At 51.9% G+C, this 22,803-nt stretch overlaps 1 protein-coding gene across 1 annotated transcript; it reads left to right on the top strand.

Annotated features, from left to right (window-relative positions):
• Window positions 1–4,053: 4,053 nt before the first annotated feature.
• On the top strand, window positions 4,054–22,500 carry LOC119095226 (uncharacterized). The gene is made up of 8 exons (XM_037218093.1): window positions 4,054–4,071; window positions 4,687–4,805; window positions 7,441–7,488; window positions 17,739–17,848; window positions 18,369–18,492; window positions 19,695–21,641; window positions 21,798–21,918; window positions 22,102–22,500. The coding sequence occupies exons 1-8, from the start codon at window positions 4,054–4,056 to the stop codon at window positions 22,498–22,500; spliced, it is 2,886 nt and encodes a 961-aa protein (XP_037073988.1).
• Window positions 22,501–22,803: the final 303 nt, after the last annotated feature.

Genomic DNA, 22,803 nt, shown 5'->3' with positions numbered 1-22,803 from the left:
GCACTTTCTTTTCGTAGTTTGTGCACATGAGAAGATGCGTGCCACGTCTGAGAGAATTGCTTCTCCAGACTTCATATTACAGCTCTTCCTTCACTCGAACTTATCAAATGGGAGTGGGGGAAGTATGCCTGGCATCCATGGAATGCACTGCGACATGAATTCGCAAAGCACTTGTCCGGACTGTAAGCCAATGTTGCCGGTACGACAGGTCTTGATAGCACTAAGTAAATCATTTTTGGTAGGCCTCGAAATGCGATACGGTGTTGCCAGTGCTGCCAATTTAATGTCTGCGTTACAGGCAATTGAGAAGCAACGGCTGAAGAATAACGGGGACAGGCTGAGAAATACTTGAAACAAAATCACCTGAAAACATTTTTCCGTCACGATCTACAAGGAAGTTCATAAGCTTCAGTCGTGCTGAGCTGGCTATAGTTTTATAAAAAAGATGCATTTTTTCGAGCGGTTCAGTCAGTTTATTTCACGGACCAGTTCTATGCAATTAGTGACTGCATTCCTGGTCAAGACAGCGCTGCTCCATTACGCCTTTAGACGGCGACTGGAATCTGTGGTTGGTGCGGAAGCGTCCATTTCATGAAACTTTGTGTTGATGCACCTATTGCAATATCCCTCATAAAACGCGAAACAGTGAGGAAACCGAGAGTATATTTTACCTTAAAGATTCACGGATAAGTTGATGCAGGCGAGAGGGCAAACACAGTACACCCTTATGGAATCGATGATGACCGCAATCACCCGACAGTGGCGCAGAATTATGGTGTTTCCTTGCCGCCTACACTACCCGGATGGCCTGAAATCAGTTGCACCACAAATCGATAGCGTACATCGTGTCTCATAACGCCTAATCTACGTCCGCGCAGGAACACGGCAGAATGAGGTCGGCACTGCAGGTAAGTGGAGCTTTGCCTTGGTAATACGACGGCAAACAGTCCGTAACATAGAGACGGCACCACAGCCAGTTGGGTCTGGAATAGAGCTCTGCACGGCCCGTTGCGCACCATCCCACTGTGCAGACAATGCCCTGACGGCGGCGTCTGGGCAGCGCTCTCTCGGCTGGGCCTCTGACGTGGGGCCGGGGCGTCACTGGGCAGGGCTGAGGGTAGGTTCGTTCGGAGCAGCCCGCTGCGGAGCCGACGAACACCAATATCGTCAAAACGCCGCAGAAGCGTGCGCCGTAAGGTGTCTGTTTTTGTTTTGTTTTTTGCCGCGGCGACCTAGTCGTAGCCGGGGCTGGGGAACTTCTGGCTTAAGGCCAGGCAAAAGGCTACCTTAAGCCAGCTTGTGATATCAGGCGCAAAGCAAGGGACAGAGGTAAGCTATGTCACGTTAAACCGGGTAATGCTGCCTGGTATCAAAGCAAGAAAACGCGCTCGATACGACGTTAAACCGGCTAATTTCGTCCGGTAGCAAATGCAAAGTAAAACACGAGACACACACACATTGATTGTGTTCAACAAACGCAATACGTTTGGATGGCGGACGACCACCTCATCGCAGCAAAGGTTTCCCGCACGGCAAACGGCGGGCCCCCGGCTCGGCGGTCAAGTCCGTCAGCGACCTGAACTGGGTCGCTCTCCCACACTGAATGGGGGAAGCGGCCCGGTGCGACCTTGCCGTGTTGTGTAGTGTAATCCGGAAAAAGTCCTAACCACAAAAAACTGGACTCCTAAACCTATGGGAAAAACCAGCACGTTTATGTCGAATTGTGCTTGGAAAACACCCTTTGCAATTGAGGAAAACCAGCACGTTTTGGCCGAGTTGTGCGTGAAAAAAATTTCACGGCGATGAGAAAAACCTGCTCGTTGGCAGAGGAGCAGGTGAAAACCTCGCAACATTTACGTTGTTACATGTAATTATCTAAATTGTTTTTGTGTAGGCATTCGAGGAGGAGCGTCAAGAGTTCAGGATGTGTGTCGCCCAGTATCGTAGGCAGCGTCAATAGGAGTCTGTGTTTGTTTGTGTACTGCACGAGTTTTTCACGGCAGCGCCTGTAGACTGGGCACGCCAGCATGAAATGTGCTATCGTGTATGGTGTGTGGCAGTAGTGACAGAGTGGTCGTGGGTTGCGTTCTATGATGCATGCATGAGTTAGTTTTGTGTGGGCTATTCGCAGCCTAGCGAGAAGTATCTCCTTAAGGCGCGTTTTCTGGTTGCCTGAGCTCAAGGGTGAGAGTGTTGGCTTGATATTGTGCATGTGTTGGCGGCCGTGTTCGTCCCATTCGCGTTGTAAAAAGCAGCGATATGTTGAGTTTATAACAGTGAGATAGTCTGGTACTGGGACAGGCAAGATGGTTTCGGGCTGGCATGGTGATGCTTTCTTTTGCAGCAGCGTCGGCGAGGTCGTTCCCCTGGATGCCCGCATGGCCTGGTATCCAGAGGAAGATAACGTGTGACTCCGCTGGTAGTGATGACAGTGTGGAGAGGATTTTGTAAATAAAAGGGCGCGAGGAATTGTGTATAGCTGATATGGCGTGCAGAGAAGAGCTGGAATCGGTGCAAATTACAGTTTGTTTTGATGGCATGTTTCTTTAACATGGCAAAGTGTTGAAAAGATTACCACTAATTCTGATGCGTGTACTGCATGATGATCTGAGAGGCATTTGGCTTTTTGGCTTTTGGCTTTTGGCATTTGGCTTTTTTACGAATGTACCCGCATGTACCCGGCGGAAGGGCCGTGCCCCGGAAACGCAATCGGAACAGGGGTTGGGCCCAAGCTCCGGACGGCGCGACGGCAGGCGCACCACCTCCGTTACGCCCTGGGCTAGACACTCGCCGAGAATGTTCTCCTCGGACATCTCGGCAAGGGCCGGGACGTACACGACCGCCTGAACACTGTTCAGGCGGTCTGCCATCACAACTATGACGTCTCGCACCAGAAAGCAATTCAGCCTTAGAAGCGCGAACGCCTGATGGGCGCCGTGGACTTTTATCAATAGAGCTGCCGAGTGAAGGGGTTTGGCCCCCTCCACCTCTCCAACGTTGCGCTCTATTTAGCGGGGCGGATCGCGAATTGGTTAAGGGTGGCAAAGTTTTTTCCGTCACTATTTTCTATTAAGAGAAACGATGGTCCGTCCGGCAGCTCGGGTGACGGGGGAGCGTGGGCCCAACGGCGGGGGTGGGTCCCGGCGCGATGGGGATGGGGACTCGGGCAGCATGTTTGGTGTTTGGTGTTTTTGGTGCTTGTGTTGGGTAGAAGTGAACGCTAAAGGCGATAAAGTGTGGCTCAAGGCTGACAGAGTATGGGTTTAAGGCCCGGCAGTGTTGCTGAAGGCTGTGTGTGTACCTTACGGATTCGAAGGGACGGCTGCACGAAACAGGAAAAACAATCGACGATAACTGAACTCTTCACACCTTGCACAAGAAATCAAACTTAATCGATGTCAACCTCTGCGAAACCAACGACTTAACCCCTCGTGTTAGACACTAGACATAAGAGGTGGAGGTGTCTGTCACGCATTTCCCATCAGGCGCATTGACGTGGCATGCAGTTCAGTCTGCGCATGCGCGTAGGGTGCTCATGCGGCAGTCTCAAAGCACTACAGGATGCAGGGCTGCCTGCGGTCTCTGCGCGATTTGACAGATGACGTCATCCGCACAGGCGTGCTGTTCTCATTCTTCGGCGCGACACTTACAACGCAGTGCAATGCGCTTATATTCAAGCTGATGACCCATGCCGTTGGATTGGGGTTAACACTTCTTCAGCAGCTCAGTTCATTTAGCGTCGAAAGCAGTTCGGCCGACCTCCACGGAGGCAACGGAGGAAGGGGCGGAGGGGGGGGGGGCTTACGGGACTACGGAACTGAAATTTGTACAAGGAAGCCAGACCCAAACCGTGCTTAACGGCTCCTGTGGATGCGAGTGCTCTCCGCATGGAGTAACACTGTCCCGGTTATCATTCATGCCTTTGCTCGACTGCGTTGTAGTGCCATCGACAGAGACCCCGCGTGGCAGTGCATGATCACTTTGCTCCCCTGAATAGGGGCAGACCTGTGCTTATTTGTGTTGGCATTGCTTCATACTCGCACTAGCGCGACGATGTTCATCAAGGAGCAGGTTCGCGGTTTTTTTTACCAAGGTATTGGCAATAAAATATATACCTTGTATATATATATATATATATATATATATATATATATATATATAATAGCCATGCAAAAATTCCGTAGAAATTGATGTCAGCGTAAAAACTGATCGTAGCATGTATTTCGGCGTCACCCATTGTAAATAGTTTTACAATTTTGTCGCTTTTGAGGTCAGGAATGCATACTAAAGACATGTGTTGCAAATTTTATCAACAAGGTCCTCAATGTGGTGGCTACAGCTCAATCACTTTAATTATCCCAAACTGAAGAACGCGCGTGACTTATTTAGAGAAAGCCTCATGTCGTTAATGTGCCACTCTTGATATCGCATGCAAGATGTCGCAGACCACATTGGCCGAAACACCATAATGCATATTGAATGAACGCAACAGCTTTCATGGCTTTCTGGTTGTTGGTTTCCCCCACGGACCATGCCGACCTCTAGCAGCACGGCCGCTCTGATTATTGGGCCGCGATTGTATGCGGCTACGGCGGGCCTTTTCAGTCGGCGTTCCTCAATGACACGGTGGCAGGCCCTCAGTTGGGCTTTGAGAACCGTCAGTGATTTGCGGCGTCTTGCCCCAAGTGGGCCGACGCCTCCGCCCTTCTCGGAGAAGGCGTGGAGCTGTCACCCCCGGGTTCTCGCGGGGAAAAGTCAGGAGCCATGTCGCTCCTGTACGATGCCGATGATTACACCAAAAACAGGTGAGTGTGACGGGTGTCATCTAGAAATGCTTGTGTATGCAAAAGCTGACGTCCTGCGTGGCGGTGAATTTTGGCATTCTGATCTGAGCGAGCCACATTCTTTAAAGGCTGCTTTAGAATATAGGACAACTGAATGATTAATGAATCATATATCGGGTGTTTATTTTGTGTGCCTTCATTGGCAAGCAGTTGCGGTTGCATTTAGCTCCGAGAATAGACCGTAGAAATGGAGATAGAAAGTTGGTTTTTAAAGGGTTTCATGCGCTTGGTCATGAAACGCATGAAAAGTCTTAGAAATGCTCTCCATGGAGCTTGGATTGCCTTGAGCTTTCTTTACAACTCCAACGTCGCTGTTCTCTCCTATCCGTGTTCTACGTCATGTTCCAGCCTGTCCGCTTGTAATCCTAGATTTACACTTCCTTCCTCGTTGAATCACAGTCTTATGTAAGTGGAAAAGATAATTTGGAAGGTATTTTTCAGCCTCCTCTGCGCCCGATACATTTCAGCTTTTTCGTAAATAGTGCTCGTACAGATGTTAAGTGACGATCAATAATATTGCGTCCTTGCACTAATCGTAGAGCAATACTTTCGGCTCGCCTGTTTACGGACAGTTACAGCGATGGAGAGAGCGCCCGTGACCTGTGGGACATTTTCCCAGGCGTCTTGTTGAGAGGTGTGTATATGTTTCCAATGCATTTTCTGCTAGCTTGGCGATCAACGGATTTGTGCCCGTGATTTCCTTCTACTCAAAAATTACGTAAAGGCACCTACTCATACTAAAGGGACTTGAGCACAAAAGGAGTTTGAAAAATGCTCTGCAAACGTCAACTCACATCAGCCCATACCGCTCACTCCACTTACGAGTACGAGCTATTCGATTGGCGCAGCTCTTGACCATTTATTGCACACAGTGGTCATCAGGAGCATCAGCGATTCAGTGACTCATCTCATCAATGATTCACATTGTCAGTGATTCACATGAAAGGCAGCAGGGAAAGAGCCACCCTGTGAGGTACCAATATTTTAACGAAAAAAAACTAGTACAAATCTATACACAAATGAACCTTCCAGCGGCCGCCTTTGCCGCATTCCTTGCACCAGAGCACGATCCGCTCACGTCAAGAATATCGTCGGCGCTGTGCTCCACAACGAGCGTTTGTATTTTGTGCGCTGTGCCGATGAACCGTGACTATGCAGCTTTCTGTCAACACCTTGGGCGCGCTGACATTCGTCTGCCCAAGCTGAGAACGGCTGCATTGGCAAATCTTACGCAGTTATGCTGCGGATGGATTCAAGAAAATGAATACTCGCCGGGCGAAAGGCTCAGTTGTGTTTTTGAGTCACGGGCAGTTATTGATTGCTCCCTAAAATTGTGTGCAGATGAAATGGTTCCCTTTGCACATTTATTTGCCTGATGCATATTGCGTAACAAATATTGACGCCATAGTTCGGTGAGGGCCTTACCGCAAGGTATTTTGCTTTCCCGGTAATCAATATTTCGTATTTGATGCTCAGCTTCGTCTCATCACATGACATTAAAGTTACTCCACAAATAACACCCATACCGCAATTATTTCCGGTCACTGAAATGTGCACATGACCTTTTTGATTCAGATGCATTCCTCACTTCTGGTACTCATTCTATTTGGTCTAAACCAACATCCTATGACAGTGAGTCTGCTTGTCGTATCCTTCACGAAAGGCAACTTTATGGCGGGTGACACTAGTGGTATACCATCAGGCATATACGCTGGACCATGGGCGTGGCTTCGCAAAAAAAAAATTGGAGAAGAAACAGGCTGAACAGTGAAAATAGCTTGACCTACTCCAAAAGACGACACAAGTGGGTTTCTCCCCTGATTTGGCCCTCTTTCATTTAAAAGTTTTTTGGGGGGAGGCTGAAGCCCTTTCCCCGACTGAACGGCAAGCAACAACCCTGCACTTAAGGTTCCATTTTTTAGAAGGCAGTCGGCTTGTTCGCTGTTTGAAGATGTCACGTTTACCGTATTACGGTACCGAGCTACCCACCAGCATTGGCCCCATGGTTAAACTCATTTACGGGCCCTCTGGTGAAGGATTCGTCCCCCCCCCCCCTCTCCCTCCCCTCCCCGCCCACTTTGTCACATGTGCGCGCGAAAACTCCATCGGATAATTTGCCCTTCATGATAGCCATGCCATAGTAGGTATATTTGGCAAACTTCCGCTAGTGTACATGTCTGTGTCGACCATAGCCAATTCAGCCAATGTAAACATCACGGTGCCGTTTTCAGATCGCGCGACTCTCAACGTGCAGATTGTATGAGGTACAATGATATGTAGCTTGCGATAAAGGACGCTAGTTTTTTATTAGCTCTGTCTCGTCACAGGACAGTTGCAGAGCACACGGCGAAACGCGATCTCCATCTTCCTTAAAATGACAATTAGCACGTGTAAATCAACTGCATGCGTTTTATCGCCGAGTTCACAATTGCTTGATAATGGCAACGCAAATCTGTTTCAGATAATTGTTAGCATCGGCGGCACCATTCCCTCACACCTGATTGCACCATTGCTTGTTATGAATGAAAAAGGATGGATTAGGTATAAAATCTTCCACCATGACTCGGGAATTAATATGCTATTTTTTTGTTTTCAGCTACAGCACTTACAACAGCTATCGGCCTCAGACAAACCTACCGCTCACGTGAGTACAACCGGAGTGCAGACACTAACAGCTACAGCACTTACAACAGCTATCGGTCTCAGACAAACATACCGCTCACGTGAGTACAACCTGAGTGCAAACACTAACAGGTACGCGATTACTGCATATACATTTTCATAATTTGTCGAATATTCACATCATTTAGCGAACGCAGGACTTCAGAGCATTGCGCGGCCCGTGAAAACATGTAGTCTTCAATTTGTGGGAAGAAACACAAGTACGGTACGTGAGGAGCACTGAGGGCGCAGACTGTAATCGCGAGCATAACAAGCGATGCGCTGCTGGATCAGTTACCGCGGCACGGAGCTGTCTAGGTCACGTGACGGCGAGGTTTGCCATCCGGGATGGAGGGCGGCGCGTGTCGGAGTGGCCTAGTCATCGAGCTCCTGGGGATTAAATCGTCCCCTTAAAACGAATGTAAAAAGTGGAAGGCACAAATTTTCATTGAAAGTTCATACTCAAGATAAACCGCCACTAAGATGCCTTTACCATATTATATTAAAACTACTTTCAGCACAGGAGTACCAATTCATTCGAGCCGTCCAGACAAAACACACATGAAGAGGTACTACAGTCTATGATATTATTCCTCTGTCATCAGCTTTCATCCACGAACAAAAACTAACATTATTATCGAGACGGACATACTCTTATTCGTCCTGAAAATGTGCACCGCAATTCTAGGAACCCTCAGGACAAGGCGGTCTATATTTAACGGTTTTTTATCAACGCAAGTCAATAACAAAAACACTCAAAATTTGCTATGGCCGTCTGGAATTGCTTATGCGATCCTCAACACCATGTTTTGCGATCCATTTTTACCGCACAAAACAGTAATGTCCGAGGCAACCCGTCGAAAGACGAAGATGAAGAAAATTCCTGTAGAGCGAAAGAGAACAAAACTCTTATAGGGCGAGGGTAAAGAGAACTCAATTGGAGCGAAGGTGGAGAAATCTACCCGAGGCGATGGATAAAGGTGACACAGAAGCCAAGGCTTCTTCTTAACGCTGGGTTAGTTTACATCAGCCTTGCAGGTCATTAAGCCTCTCTTCAATCGATGGACGCCGGAGGCCATGACCTGAGGTCCGAGAGCCACGTTAAGGAACACCCAATGGTTGGGTGGTCACGTGTGTCCCACTGAAGAGTGTCACGGCGGTTAAGAGATTGTAGGTGAACATCACCTCTCAAGTTGACGCTTTACTTTGTACATATGTAGCCATGAAATTAAGCGTGTCGAATTTAAGCTTCTAGACCTTTCCCCAATTTTTTAAAATAAATTTGATCCGAACTCTTTGAATGGATGGATTTCTGAGATTAGTGCTCACGCTAAGCAGGGCTTGCTCTGTGAGCACTGAGCACCGCCATCCGATCACGCAATTCCAGGCAACGGCAGAATCTTGTGGCGAAAGCTTAACATGCCGCAGTGCCCGGCACTGTCCGTCCTGCCCTCTGACGTCAACTGACCTTTAGTGCGACCGCTGCCACCAGCCGCAGGCCATACCTGTCAAGGGAAAATAGGGAGCGCGACTCGAACCCACCCTGCCGCGGGTTGGTGGATCGTAAGACAGGCGCTCTAACCAACTAAGCCGCCGTGACTGATAAACGAGACGGACGGACAGCTGCTCGTCAATAGCAGACATTTTTCATTTCGAAATAACTGTTCTCACGGCGCTTGCATTTCACATGCCAGTTCTGATCCGCCACTGCTAGAATGGTTAGCCTTCAGCGCTACTTACTTCGCTTTAATGCGTCAGTGGCCCAAGTACTTGTCCAATGTAAGTTGAGATAAGACTATAATTTTCGGGTTTGTACCTCAAAACTTTATCCCAATGACAACATGTTAATGGACACAGTGACATCCAGTGCAAGCCAAGCAGCTTAGTTTCTTGGGAGCAGACACTCCCTGCCGTCCTCTTCAGCGCAGCATCCTCTCCGTCACACATGCGGCGAGTTCATTTGGCCGCTCCAATCTTAACTCGATCCACCGGCTGGGTTGTCGACTTGGCACGACAGCTGGCGCCTGACTATGGCGGCCGGTGAGAGCTCGCTTCTCGTTTTCCGAGGATATATGCGGCCTCCCGTCAGCTGCAGGGTGACGGGAAGTCCCATCCTATCCCATTCAGGTGTGCCTCACGGCTCACTCGTGTGAAATCATGAAGAGAACTGTCTCAGATTACAGGTCGCAGGAAAGGTTTTCTGCAAGCGCTCAAACACAGTAATCAAGCTCAACTCCTCCCCTTTCTACCGTCAGATGGAGACCGAATCTAGGGCTGTCCATGATGAAGATTCCACTTTCCGACTTTGCCACCAAGGGAAGACGCCGAACTGGGGCTGACCGATGCCTGATTATTGCTTACCAGTGACGAGAGCCACGTTCCCCATTTAAAAAGTACTTACCTGAGTTGATACCTATGACGTTGCAAACGCTCACGTGCCCACTACAAGCAACCATCCTCCAAGCCGTAAGAACCGTTGTGACGCATTTACCTCATAGGACGTTTACCTCATAGGTTCCGACTGATGGACGGCGTTTGACGATGGGAAACGCGACCCTGGCGCCCCGGCTGCAGCAGTGGTCTGCGTCGTGACACGGCGACGGGGGCAGGGGGGCACAGAGGCGTTCGTGCCGGACGCCTGGAGCAGCTGCGCCGGTGCCGCCTGCTTCGACAAATCAACAGTCAGCCGCGTGTGGGGCTGGGACCCGTGCACTGGCTGAAAGGTCGCCCTCCTGACCGCACCGGAGACGGCCGCCGCCCTTCTGACCGCACCGGAGACGGCCGCCACCCTCCTGACCGCACCGGAGACGGCCGCCACCCTCCTGACCGCACCGGAGACGGCCGCCACCCTCCTGACCGCGCAGGAGACGGCCGCCACCCTCCTGACCGCACCGGAGACGGCCGCCACCCTCCTGACCGCACCGGAGACGGCCGCCACCCTCCTGACCGCGCAGGAGACGGCCGCCACCCTCCTGACCGCACCGGAGACGGCCGCCACCCTCCTGACCGCGCAGGAGACGGCCGCCACCCTCCTGACCGCGCAGGAGACGGCCGCCACCCTCCTGACCGCACCGGAGACGGCCGCCACCCTCCTGACCGCGCAGGAGACGGCCGCCACCCTCCTGACCGCGCAGGAGACGGCCGCCACCCTCCTGACCGCACCAGAGACGGCCGCCACCCTCCTGACCGCGCAGGAGACGGCCGCCACCCTCCTGACCGCACCGGAGACGGCCGCCACCCTCCTGACCGCGCAGGAGACGGCCACCACCCTCCTGACCGCGCAGGAGACGGCCGCCGCCCTTCTGACCGCACCGGAGACGGCCGCCACCCTCCTGACCGCACCAGAGACGGCCGCCACCCTCCTGACCGCACCGGAGGCGGCCGCCACCCTCCTGACCGCGCAGGAGACGGCCGCCACCCTCCTGACCGCGCAGGAGACGGCCGCCACCCTCCTGACCGCACCGGAGGCGGCCGCCACCCTCCTGACCGCACCGGAGGCGGCCGCCACCCTCCTGACCGCGCAGGAGACGGCCGCCACCCTCCCGCGCTGGAGACGGCCGCCACCCTCCTGACCGCACCGGAGGCGGCCGCTGCACTCCTGACCGCACCGGTCATCGGCCGGGCTGTGTGCGGTGTCACATTATTGCTACGGCAAAACCGCCTTTCGAAAGGAGTGCCCTGACATCAGTTATGCGCGACTTTACATCTGCTGCAAAAAAAAAACTCATCCAGGCTCAACTTACACGCGAGATTACTTCTACTGTAAAGATTCAAACACGACGCAAGTGCTACACGACAAAATGTATGCTTCAAAAACTTGTACGCGCTGCTATATATGTTAAAAGCGCAAACAGTCAAACATACGCGACATTAATTCCGCGGTAAAAACTCATGCACGTTGTGAGTGCTACACGACAAAACTTGTACTGCAAAACTCATACTGACCAGTGCTTAAACAGTACACCATTTTATAGGCTTTACTTGTACGCGGCACTACTTCTACTGCAAAAACTCTCTCTGCTACTACTGCAACTACTGCAAAACTCGTACCACGCGACAAAATTTACGCTACAAAAACATATACCAGTCATTATGTCTACAGCAAAGGCTTGACCACAAATCTGCTGTAGCACTTAGGTCGCGTCGAATCTTTGCAGTAAAAGTAATGTCGTGCATAACATATGACTGTATAAGTTTCTGTAATAGAGGAATGATGGGCATTAGTTGTGAAGCATGAGTTTTGTCGTGTAGCACTAATGATGCGGGAAAATATTTGCATTAATATTAACTTTGTGTATAATTCTTCGTAGTGGAAGAAAAGTTGCATATAAGCAATGACTATATGTTTTGCAGTGGAAGTAATGATTTGACTATACGTTTTGTCATGTAGCACTTCGCCGCATATGCGGTTTTGCAGTAGAAGCAACGTCCTACGTAAGAAATAGTTGTATAAATGTTTGCCGTAGAAGCAATGACAAGCCTAAGTTTTTAATGTAGTGACAATGTTGTGCCTAATTATTGACGGCGAAAGCAATATCGTACCACTCCTGTCGGTAGGAGTTGTTGCTCTTGTAGCACTAATGTCGTACCTAAGTATTGACAGCGGAAGAAATATCGTACCACTCCTGTCGGTAAGAGTTGTTGCTCTTGTAGCACTAAAGTCCTGCCTAAGTATTGACAGCGGAAGTAATATCGCACCGCCCCCGTCGGTAAGAGTTATTGCTTTTGTAGCGCTAATGTCGTGCCTAAGTATTGATAGCGGAAGTAATATCATACCACTCCTGTGGGTAAGAGTTGTTGCTGTTGTAGCATTAATGTCGTGCCTAAGTATTGACAGCGGAAGTAATATCGTACCACTCCTGTCGGAAGGAGTTGTTGCTGTTGTAGCACTAATGTCGTGCCTAAGTATTGACAGCGGAAGTGATATCGTACCACTCCTGTCGGTAAGAGTTGTTGCTGTTGTAGCACTAGTGTCGTGCAGCCGCGCCCCTACGCCCGGTGCTGGCGCTGTCCAGCCAGCTGCCGTCACACTGAGATTGAGGACACATGGACATAAGGCCTCTGATGCCACCAATTGACGCCGTTATTGTACTTTTGCGTGGTGGGAGGCTGGACATGATGTGTCTGTCGGAAAACGTTTCGGGTAATTTTCTCGTGTTCCTGGGCGGCCGCATGTCCGGCGAGAGGGATGGGGGATTGCCGAGAGGGGGTGGGGGATCGGCGGGAGGGGTGGGGGATCGACGATAGGAGTGGTGGATCGGCGAGAGGGGTGGGGGATGGGCGGGAGGGAGTGGGGGATGGGCGAGAGGGGTGGGGGATCGGCGAGAGGGGGGTGGGGGATCAGCGAGAGGGATGGGGATTGGCGGGAGGGAGTGGGGGATCGGCGAGAGGGATGGAGGATCGGCGAGAAGGGGTGAGGGATTGGCGGGAGTGAGTGGGGATCGGCGAGGGAATAGCGTGACCTTACTATACCGTGAAGATCATCGTGTCGAGAGGCTGACGTACCGCACTGGGTCATCGCGGAAGTATCACTGCACTGGAACATCCTACCGGTGCTCCAGGAAAACAATATGGAGAGATATTTGACGGTTTGTGATCTCGACGAACAAGACAGAACCAGCTCCTCTTCCACTCGAGCAGGCGACTCGACTGGCTGATCGCCTCAATGCACACTTTACTGCTGTAGGTTCAGGCGTTGCCGCTGCCGCCGCCACAAAACAGGCGGCTGCGCCGCCGCTGAGCCCGTGCCCGCCTGGGGTGCGCAGTGACCTCTACCGGGTAAAACCGCCAACACTCCCGGAACTGAGGCAGATGCTCGGAAGCATGAGTGTGTCGAAGGCACGCGGCGTTGATGCCATAAGTCTTCCGATGTTGCGCCTCACGTTTTTAGTCACTGGACCCCACACGTTGCGTGTTGTGAACGCTTCTGCTGAGACGGATAATGTGTCATTCGACAGCGAATTAGCCCGCTGTAGCTTCATCAGCTCCAGAGTTTGCCACCATGGGCTTAGGAACAGGGGGACCGGTTGGGCCATGCCCCCCCCCCCCCCACACACACACTTTACAAGGTGGGGGGCCAGCAGTGTTAACTGCCCCCCCCCCCCTCCCACACACACACATTTTTCAGGTTAAGGTTGTGTTTACCTGACTTTTGCACCAAATTTAAATATACACGCCAATTTACCTAGTTCACTAGCCATCTTCCCCAAGATGCGTCATCTTTTTCGTTTGCTTATTGACCATCGCTTAGTATCACAGCTGCAGGCCGACGCCATGCGGGCTATGGAGACTGTAACGCCGGGCGTTCATGCTGCTGTTGCTGTGACTTGCGAGCGCGTATATTCAAAACCATACTGCATATTTTTATCAGTAATCAATTCTGACTGAATCTTGAACATTTTAAGACAAGCATGGATCAGCCATGTTAATACAAGCTTAGGACCCGTTTCATCTACAATCTACGTTCAGGGATTCCTCAATATTTCTGAAGAAAGCAGAAAAACCCGGAACTGGAGCCTGTGTGACAATTACTGGACCACCTTTGGCGATCAGGGGCGTTCTTACGTCAATGGGGGCTTCTGTGCTGATACGGGGCCAACCGTGTGGGTAAGAAGGCCTCTCGTGTGAGGGGGGGGGGGGAACAATGTGATATGATATATCCTTCCAATGGCCTCCGGATCGCCAGGAGATCCCACCCCGTGCCGCTAGAATGACAGCCAGAAGACGCTTCGCGATGGGACGGAGTGAACCTTCAGCTCTTGACCGGAACCGGTAATGTGCCCTTAGTGTTCTTCTCGAGGGACCCCTTGCCCGGAAGGAAACAAGGGGCCTCATTATTGTTGAGTAGAAGGGAGGCCTCATTATTGCTGAATAGAGCAGGTCGAAATGAATTTTTAAAGAAACGAACAAGGCCATCCCATATTTGCCTAAGAACGCTCATTTTTTTCAGAATGGATTAGTGACATAGATACATAACTAAAGATGAAAAGTAAAAATAAACACAAACAAAACATAAATAAAAAGTACATAAAAAAGTTTGAACATGCCCGCCTGCAACCTCAAGAGCAAGGACAGCGATGGTCTGGGTTGCAGCTTCCGTAAAACCGAAAGGCTTCGACCACTGCAAGTGTCATCAGACGGCGGGCGCCGTGTTAGTCTGTCTTCTGGACAAATATATAGTTACAGAAACACGAAAAATAGAGAATCTAGATTTGCTCTTCCAGTTCCACCGCCGTACTCTGGCACCACTTCGCGGTGCTTAAGGGCCAATCCGGTCTTATCATCAGTCTAAAAATCGCACGCGCGAAATATACGCCCAGACTTCCTTGTAGATGTGAGATTTGATGTCCGGAAGCGTTCAAAGGTACTTCTTTCAGAAGCGTCATCATTTTCGTCCACCTGTTGGCCACTGCCCAGTATTAGCTGTTGAGTCGAAGCTGTGTGGCCCACGGAGACTGCAGCGCCTGGAATCGGCATTTTTTTACTAAGATTTGCAAGTACGCATGGTCTACATTATGTCACATAAGTTGTATTACTAACCGATTCAAGTTTTTAAAGTTAATTATTTCAGAACTGTTATTATTTTCGTCCACCAGTGGACCATGAAGAAAAGTTAACTGCTAAGCTAGTGCTCCGCGGCCTATGGAGACTGCAACGCCTGGTGTCGAGGCTTTTGTTGCTAAGATTTGCGAGCACGCATGTTAAAAACCACGTTATATAGATTGTATCACTAATCGATTCTGACTAAATGTTAAACATTTTCAGACAAACATGGCTTGGCGATGCTAATACGCATTGTTGACTACTCGATCTACAATCAAAACGTTCACCCCCAAATTTCGATCAAACATATCGATCTACAATCTACCCTCGCGATGTCCTCAATGTCTGGAACGCAGATGAAACATTATGAAAAATTTTGTGAATTCAGTCGGTTTAGAAAGAGTCAACTAAGCCATTGCAAATTAAGGACACCGGGGATTTATTCAATGCGGTCGTTAAACGCATGTTCTCTGCAGGTCGTTGATTTCAACACGCGCTCGGGTGAGGGGTCAAATTGACTCGCCCCGAAAGTTTCTCCAGAGTGGTTTCCGAACGCATAGTTGTAGAGAAATGAATAGCGGATCATTTGGCATCAAAAATGTATATATACTTTGTAAGGTCGCTAACCTATGGCAGGTCAGTCAGACCATGGTTTCAGGGAAGTCAACTTCTAGGGAATCGTTCAATCTGATGCAGCAAGGGAGTGTTAGACGAAGCCATACATCTCTGAGATGCTTTCTTAGGCAACACAAATATTGATTGAGAAAATTACGTTGGCCTAAGGTCAGGTATAAATGTCAGGCCAAGGTCAAAACCAACCTGATTTATTTCTCTAGGGCTCGCTGTATGGGATAGTTTCTGGTACTCACTTCGAGTTTATTGTTAGCAGGAACCGCATTATGCATCGTCCATGGACTTCTCAGAGATAAGAATAGGTCATTGACCTAAAATGACCTAGGTCACATTTTGGTTTTAGAAACACACTGCCTAGCGCAATCTTTTTCGCCTATTCAAATGCAAAACTCAGAGCAGTCTTGTGTGATTTCGGTCACCATGACCTTCAACAGGCCAAACAAGGTCACTGACCTTGACTGAACATGTGACCTTTTGCTAAAAAACAATTATCTAGGTTCTGGGGGCACGTAAAGACGTAACTACGTGAAGACGTACGCGCGAAATTTGACCTTTTTTAGGGGCACATATTGAAACTGATAAGAGCACTCGGCCAACTTGTATATCACCGAGCGAGTGCTATGTGAGCAAAGAGTTGCGGGCAATATCAGCTGAACAGATGAAAATGTATCAATGTTCCATTTTGCATGTAGAGGGCACCACCCGATACGTAGCCAGATCAAACACCAGCTATACCCGTGGAAGCGTCGGCTGGCGTGATGACGCGCCGAGCGTGACGTGTTGGCCGGCCCGTGCGCCACGCATTCGCCGCCCCGCCCAGCCGTGGCCGCGTTGTTTGCCCCTGACCCAGCACGGCCGGCGGCGGGTGCCGGCCGGGGCCGTCACAGCCCGTCGATACGTGCGGCGTATCCATAACAGGCCGCAGACCACCTGGGCAGATCAATGGCCCCAGGGCAGCCGGCGGCCGGCCCCTGCCCGGGTAAGTCCGCCCTCTGACCCCAGCCACCGAGTGGCCGGAGGGCAGGGGTCACGGGGTGAACCGGTTACCATGCCGTGGCGTTGTGAAGCACGGCTGTTTTGCGCCGTTCGCTTCGGTCGGCTGTGGTTGGATTTCACGGTGTAGGAGAGGGGGAGGGGCTGCACGCAGCTAAACGTGGAGGGAAAGAATGCAGGCTACTGGTTCTATGCACACTCCGTTTTGTCGATACCTGCTTAGCGCGTGGCGGTGTTTTGCCTTTACTGGTTTCCATTTGATTTTCGTAGGCGAAATACGGGGCGGAGATAACAGCGTCGTCAACATCGCCATAAACTAAAACACACACCATTGCGCGTCTTCATCCGGAAGCTTACACCGTTCACTTGCAAAATCTGTTCGGACGTGATGGATTGGATATGAATGTTTCAAAAAGTATATGTAATTTGCATAGCACATCCCTTCTGTTATTCACCATGGGTAAAACGAATTGCTTAATGGTTCACACATACCAATGCGGCAAATTGGGGATGCTGCACGTTGCATATCAGGATTCTATTAATGTCAAACCGATTCAGTTGTACTCGGCTGATGGTAGCAGTAATTTATCGATTAGATTGTGACAATTACGGAAGGGATACGGTGCGTTTTAAACGTGACTCGGTTACCTTCCACGAACCTCGTGGATTTTCGGTAACCTCAGGGAACAGGGGCCGACATTCTTTTCAGCACTCTTGAATGAAGCCTACCCACCCCCCCCCCCCCACCACCACCTTCTTCCATGCTGTGGCTATTGTCCGTCGTTCCCCCTTGTTAACGCGATGCACCATGACGCGTTCCATTCAGACCCCCCGGACAATGCATAGTGAACAGCCCGGCGGTCAACAACTCACTCCTGAAGAATAGCCGGAACACGCTGACGCATCAATAACTCGGCCTCCCTCATTCCCTGGATTTACAGCCGCGATCGCCTCCTTGGACGATTTACCAGTATGTGTTGCAGGGAAATGCAAATCGCCCCGGCTTTCGCTCACGTCGTGGCCGGCCCGACCTGACCTGCTCTCCTTACACTGCCTCTTTCGCAGCGATCCGTATTCGGGCCTGGGTCCGTACGACTATGGCACCGGCACGGACTACACGTACCCGGACCTCCAGTACCAGTACGGGCCCTCAGAGACCCAGGAGATGTACCCAGGTACGGTGCTGGCGCCGCTTAGTGTGAATCAGCATGGTACAGCAAGGTGCTGACATTCCAGTCCAAGATATCAACCTTTCGGGAGCCGTTAGTTAAGTGACTAAATCCCAGTATGAGCTGTTTTATGGTGTGATGGTTTGTGTAGCTCAAAGCGGTGGTTTCACAGTTCGCTATTATATTTAACTACAATGTCTCAATGTGGGAACCGTGGTCATGGGTCAGAACTGCATCGATGTGTTTGACACAGCGGACAGATTTGTTTATAAATGACGTTTGCCGAGCATAAGTATTACAACCGCGCAATATGCGTATCAACAATTTTCTGCCGGCGAATAATAAGACGTGCCAAGTACAGCACACTACTGGAATCGTTGTCATTTGCATGTCGCACAAGGCTGTTCGGCGCAGCGTAGCTCCCCACTGGTGCGCAGCTCCCTGCTGGTGCGCGTAGCTCCCTACTAACACCGTGCCGACCTCAACTCTAACCTGTTGGCCGAGTGTGACCTTGACCCGGTCGCAGGTTACGACCCGCAGCAGCCGGAGCGGTACGCCGTGCAGGACACGCTGGTGCCGGGCGGCGATATGACCAGCACGTCAGAGGTAGCCGACCAGTACAGCAACTACCAGTACCAGCAGCCGGAGAGGTAGGTCAGAGCAGGCCGACCAGTACAGCAACTACCAGTATCAGCAGCCGGAGAGGTGGGTCACAGCAGGCCGACCAGTACAGCAATTACCAGTACCAGCAGCCGGAGAGGTGGGTCACAGCAGGCCGACCAGTACAGCAACTACCAGTACCAGCAGCCGGAGAGGTGGGTCAGAGCAGGCCGACCAATACAGCAGCTGCCGGTTCTGCTAGGGATGTGGCCATGATGTGTTTTTTTAATTAATTTATTTCGGATGGCTTGCATGAGTGCCTTTGGTTTCAGAGTACATGCTAAGCAGAGGTTGTTGCGTGCACCCTAAACCCACCACCCAAGTCGTGCCGTCCAGTTCAACGGATAAGCCGTCTCTGCCCTTTCGCCAGACATGAATGTGGAGGGTTTTGCGTGCCGCACAATACTGCGGAACAGCCGCTCCAGGCCTGGGCCAACCCGCGTTGGCCAGTTGCCAGCTTATCTTTCCTCTTCAGTCGAGCAAAACAATGCGCCTGTCCTGGAACTCCTACCCGGTGCTGCTGGATTGCGAATCCAGCATCTTTCCCATAGACTACGGATACAATAGTAATAATGACGACAACTGGCGCTTTACGTCTCGCCGACCACTGGGGCCACTCCGAGGCGGGACACCTGTGTGAGGTTCCATGTGGGACATGAAACTAGTGTGGCGACGACCCGAACCCAGGGGCGAACTGTCTAGAGCTGAGCGTTCTAGCCACCTCACAACCACCGCCCTCGACGTGGCATGAGGTGACCAGGCAATCACGGAAAGTACCATTGTCATGAAACTAAACGGTGTGCGTTTATCGCAGTCACTCAAGTAACACGACTTGACGTTTCCTGTTTCCGGTGTCGACCTGCCATTCAGAAGCCGCATTTCGTTTTGCTTTTCTATTTAGAATCGCAATGTTTAAGGAGTGAATAAATCACGGTGCATCTTCACGTGCCGCAGTGCTCAGCACGGTCCGGTCTGTCCTCTGACGTCATCTGACCTTTAGTGCGGTCGCTGCCCCAGACTGCGGGCCATCCCGGTCAGGGGCCAATACTGGGCACCTAAACCGACTCGAACTAACCGAACACGACACGGGTGGGTCGGCCGGCGTAACGAACACCGATCGGCAGGTGGGAAGACGCACTCCCTGACAAATCGTCCTGCCCGAGCAGATGTTACTGTGCCTCCTCTCTGGCAGGTACACGATGGCCAACAACCTGGCACCGGGCGGCGGCATCGACGGCACGAGCGAGGCGCGGGACCAGTACCAGACGTACAACGCCGGCGCCCCCGAGCGCTACACCATGGTCAACAGCCTGCGTCCGGAGGGCGGCATGGAGGGCACGTCCGAGGTGCACGACCGCTACCAGAGCCACGACGCCAGCAAGCCCGATCGGTACACGATGCAGGGGAATCTGAAGCCGCAGGGAGGCATCGACGGCACGACAGAGGTGCATGATCGGTATGTGGGCCACAATGCCAGCAAGCCCGATCGGTACACGATGCAGGGGAATCTGAAGACGCAGGGCGGAATCGACGGCACGACAGAGGTGCATGATCGGTATGTGGGCCACAATGCCAGCAAGCCCGATCGGTACACGATGCAGGGGAATCTGAAGCCGCAGGGTGGAATCGACGGGAACACGGAGTTCAACTCGAACTATCAAGGTCATGATGCAAAGAAGCCTGATCGGTACACGATGAAGGGGAATCTGAAGACGCAGGGCGGAATCGACGGGAACACGGAGTTCAACTCGAACTACCAAGGGCATGACGCGAAGAAGCCCGATCGGTACACGATGCAGGGGAATCTGAAGCCGCAGGGCGGAATCGACGGGAACACGGAGTTCAACTCAAACTATCAAGGGCATGACGCAAAGAAGCCTGATCGGTACACGATGCAGGGGAATCTGAAGACGCAGGGCGGAATCGACGGGAACACGGAGTTCAACTCGAACTACCAAGGGCATGACGCGAAGAAGCCCGATCGGTACACGATGCAGGGAAATCTGAAGCCGCAAGGAGGCATTGATGGTGATACCGAGGTCCATGACAAATACCAAGGTCACAACGCAAAGAAGCCTGACCGATACACAATGCAAGGAAATCTGAAGCCTCAAGGAGGCATTGATGGTAATACTGAGGTCCATGACAAATACCAAGGTCATAACGCAAAGAAGCCTGACCGATACACAATGCAAGGAAATCTGAAGCCTCAAGGAGGCATTGATGGTGATACGGAGGTGCATGACAAATACCAAGGTCACAACGCAAAGAAGCCTGACCGTCATACAATGCAAGGAAACCTTAAACCGCAAGGTGGCATTGATGGTAATACCGAGGTCCACGACAGGTACCAAGGTCATAACGCAAAGAAGCCTGACCGTCATACAATGCAAGGAAATCTGAAGCCTCAAGGAGGCATTGATGGTGATACCGAGGTCCATGACAAATACCAAGGTCACAACGCAAAGAAGCCTGACCGTCATACAATGCAAGGAAACCTTAAACCGCAAGGTGGCATTGATGGTAATACCGAGGTCCATGACAAATACCAAGGCCATAACGCAAAAAAACCTGACCGATACACTATGAAGGGAAGTCTCAAACCGCAGGGGGGTATTGCTGGAAATACGGAGGTCCACGACAGGTACCAAGGGCACGATGCGAAGAAGCCTGATCGACACACCATGCAAGGAAATCTGAGGCCCCAAGGAGGTATTGATGGCAATACTGAGGTCCATGACAAATACCAAGGTCATAATGCGAAGAAGCCTGAGCGACATACAATGCAAGGAAATTTGAGGCCACAAGGAGGTATTGATGGCAATACTGAAGTACATGACAGGTACCAAGGGCATGATGCGAAGAAGCCTGACCGACATACCATGCAAGGAAATCTAAAGCCCCAAGGAGGTATTGATGGCAATACTGAGGTACATGACAGGTACCAAGGGCATAATGCGAAAAAGCCTGATCGACACACCATGCAAGGAAATCTGAAGCCCCAAGGAGGCATTGATGGTAATACCGAGGTACATGACAAATACCAAGGCCACAATGCGAAGAAGCCTGACCGATATACCATGCAAGGAAATCTGAGGCCCCAAGGAGGCATTGACGGCAATACTGAGGTCCACGACAGGTACCAAGGGCATGACGCAAAAAAGCCTGACAGACACACCATGCAGGGACATCTACGACAGGAGGGTGACATGGGCAAAATCAGCGAAACCGATGACAAATTCCGCGGGCATAACGCCAGGAAGCCTGACCGCCCGACGATGCCGGCAAACCTCAGGCCGAACGGCGGCATCGACGGCATCACCGACACCAAGGACAGCTACCGCGGCCACGACGCCGCCAAGCCGGATCGCTTCACGATGGGCACCAACCTGCGCCAGGAGGGCCAGATGCAGGGCGTCTCCGAGATCAAGGACAGCTTCCGCGGCCGGCCGGGACCGCGCGGCGAGCGCAGTCCGATGCCGGACCAGCTGCGGCCCGAGGGCGACCTCGCCGGCGTGACCGAGGCCGCCGACCGGTACCGCGGCCACGCGGCCGACCGGCCGCCGCGCCGCCGCGCCGCCGACAATGTCCGACCCGAGGGCGAGATGGCCGGGTTGACCGAGTACGATGACCGGTACACGCCGATCATGTTCGACGGCGCCGGCCAGAGGACGCGCAGGGCGGCGTCGGGCGCGTCGTCGGTGTCATCGTCCGGCGCGTCGTCGGCCTCGTCGTCGGGCGCGTCGTCGAAGGCGGCGTCGGGGAAACTGTCCGATGGGCTGAGCGAGTCACAGCGACCGCCGGCCAAGTTCGGCCGACGTGCGCAGAAGGCGGACGCCTCGAACAAGGCGGGGGGTGGCGAACCTCCCCCGGCAAAGGGGGGCGGGGCCAAGGGCCCGGCGGGCCGCGGCAGGAACGCCGCGGACGGCCTGAGGCCGGAGGGCAAGTACAAGAACGCCGACCCACTCAAGCTGTTCAAGGCACCGGCGATGATCTAAGGGACGGCTTCTCCGGAATGGAGGTGCAGCACCCGAAAACGCACGTGCTACGCAGAGCTGTGGCGAGCAAACCACGGCCTCCCGGCCGCTCAGGCCTGCCTTGCTCACGTATTGCTGTGCTTTGGGCGAACAGAGGAATATGCACCCACACACGTATTGGTTGTGCTATGTGGGCTTGCGTGCGGTTACTGCAATTATGGCATGCATCATGTTATGGATGAGCGATGTGCAAATTCGTTCAAACCAAGGAAGATGTATGGCGTGGTGACGTTCCGTGTTGTAGGCGAAGGCACACCTACGGCA

Source organism: Pollicipes pollicipes, unplaced genomic scaffold (genome assembly GCF_011947565.3).
Source record: "Pollicipes pollicipes isolate AB1234 unplaced genomic scaffold, Ppol_2.1 Scaffold_4219;HRSCAF=4965_pilon_pilon_pilon, whole genome shotgun sequence".
Lineage (NCBI taxonomy): Eukaryota > Metazoa > Arthropoda > Thecostraca > Pollicipedomorpha > Pollicipedidae > Pollicipes > Pollicipes pollicipes.
Note: the sequence above shows the minus strand (reverse complement) of the source record. Positions and strands in the feature narration are given on the sequence as shown.

Coding starts and splice junctions, on each gene's coding strand:
- LOC119095226 (XM_037218093.1), top strand. Junction 17,849..18,368: donor GACCCAGGAGATGTACCCAG/GTACGGTGCTGG, acceptor ACCCGGTCGCAG/GTTACGACCCGCAGCAGCCG. Junction 21,919..22,101: donor AGGAGGGCCAGATGCAGGGC/GTCTCCGAGATC, acceptor GTCCGACCCGAG/GGCGAGATGGCCGGGTTGAC.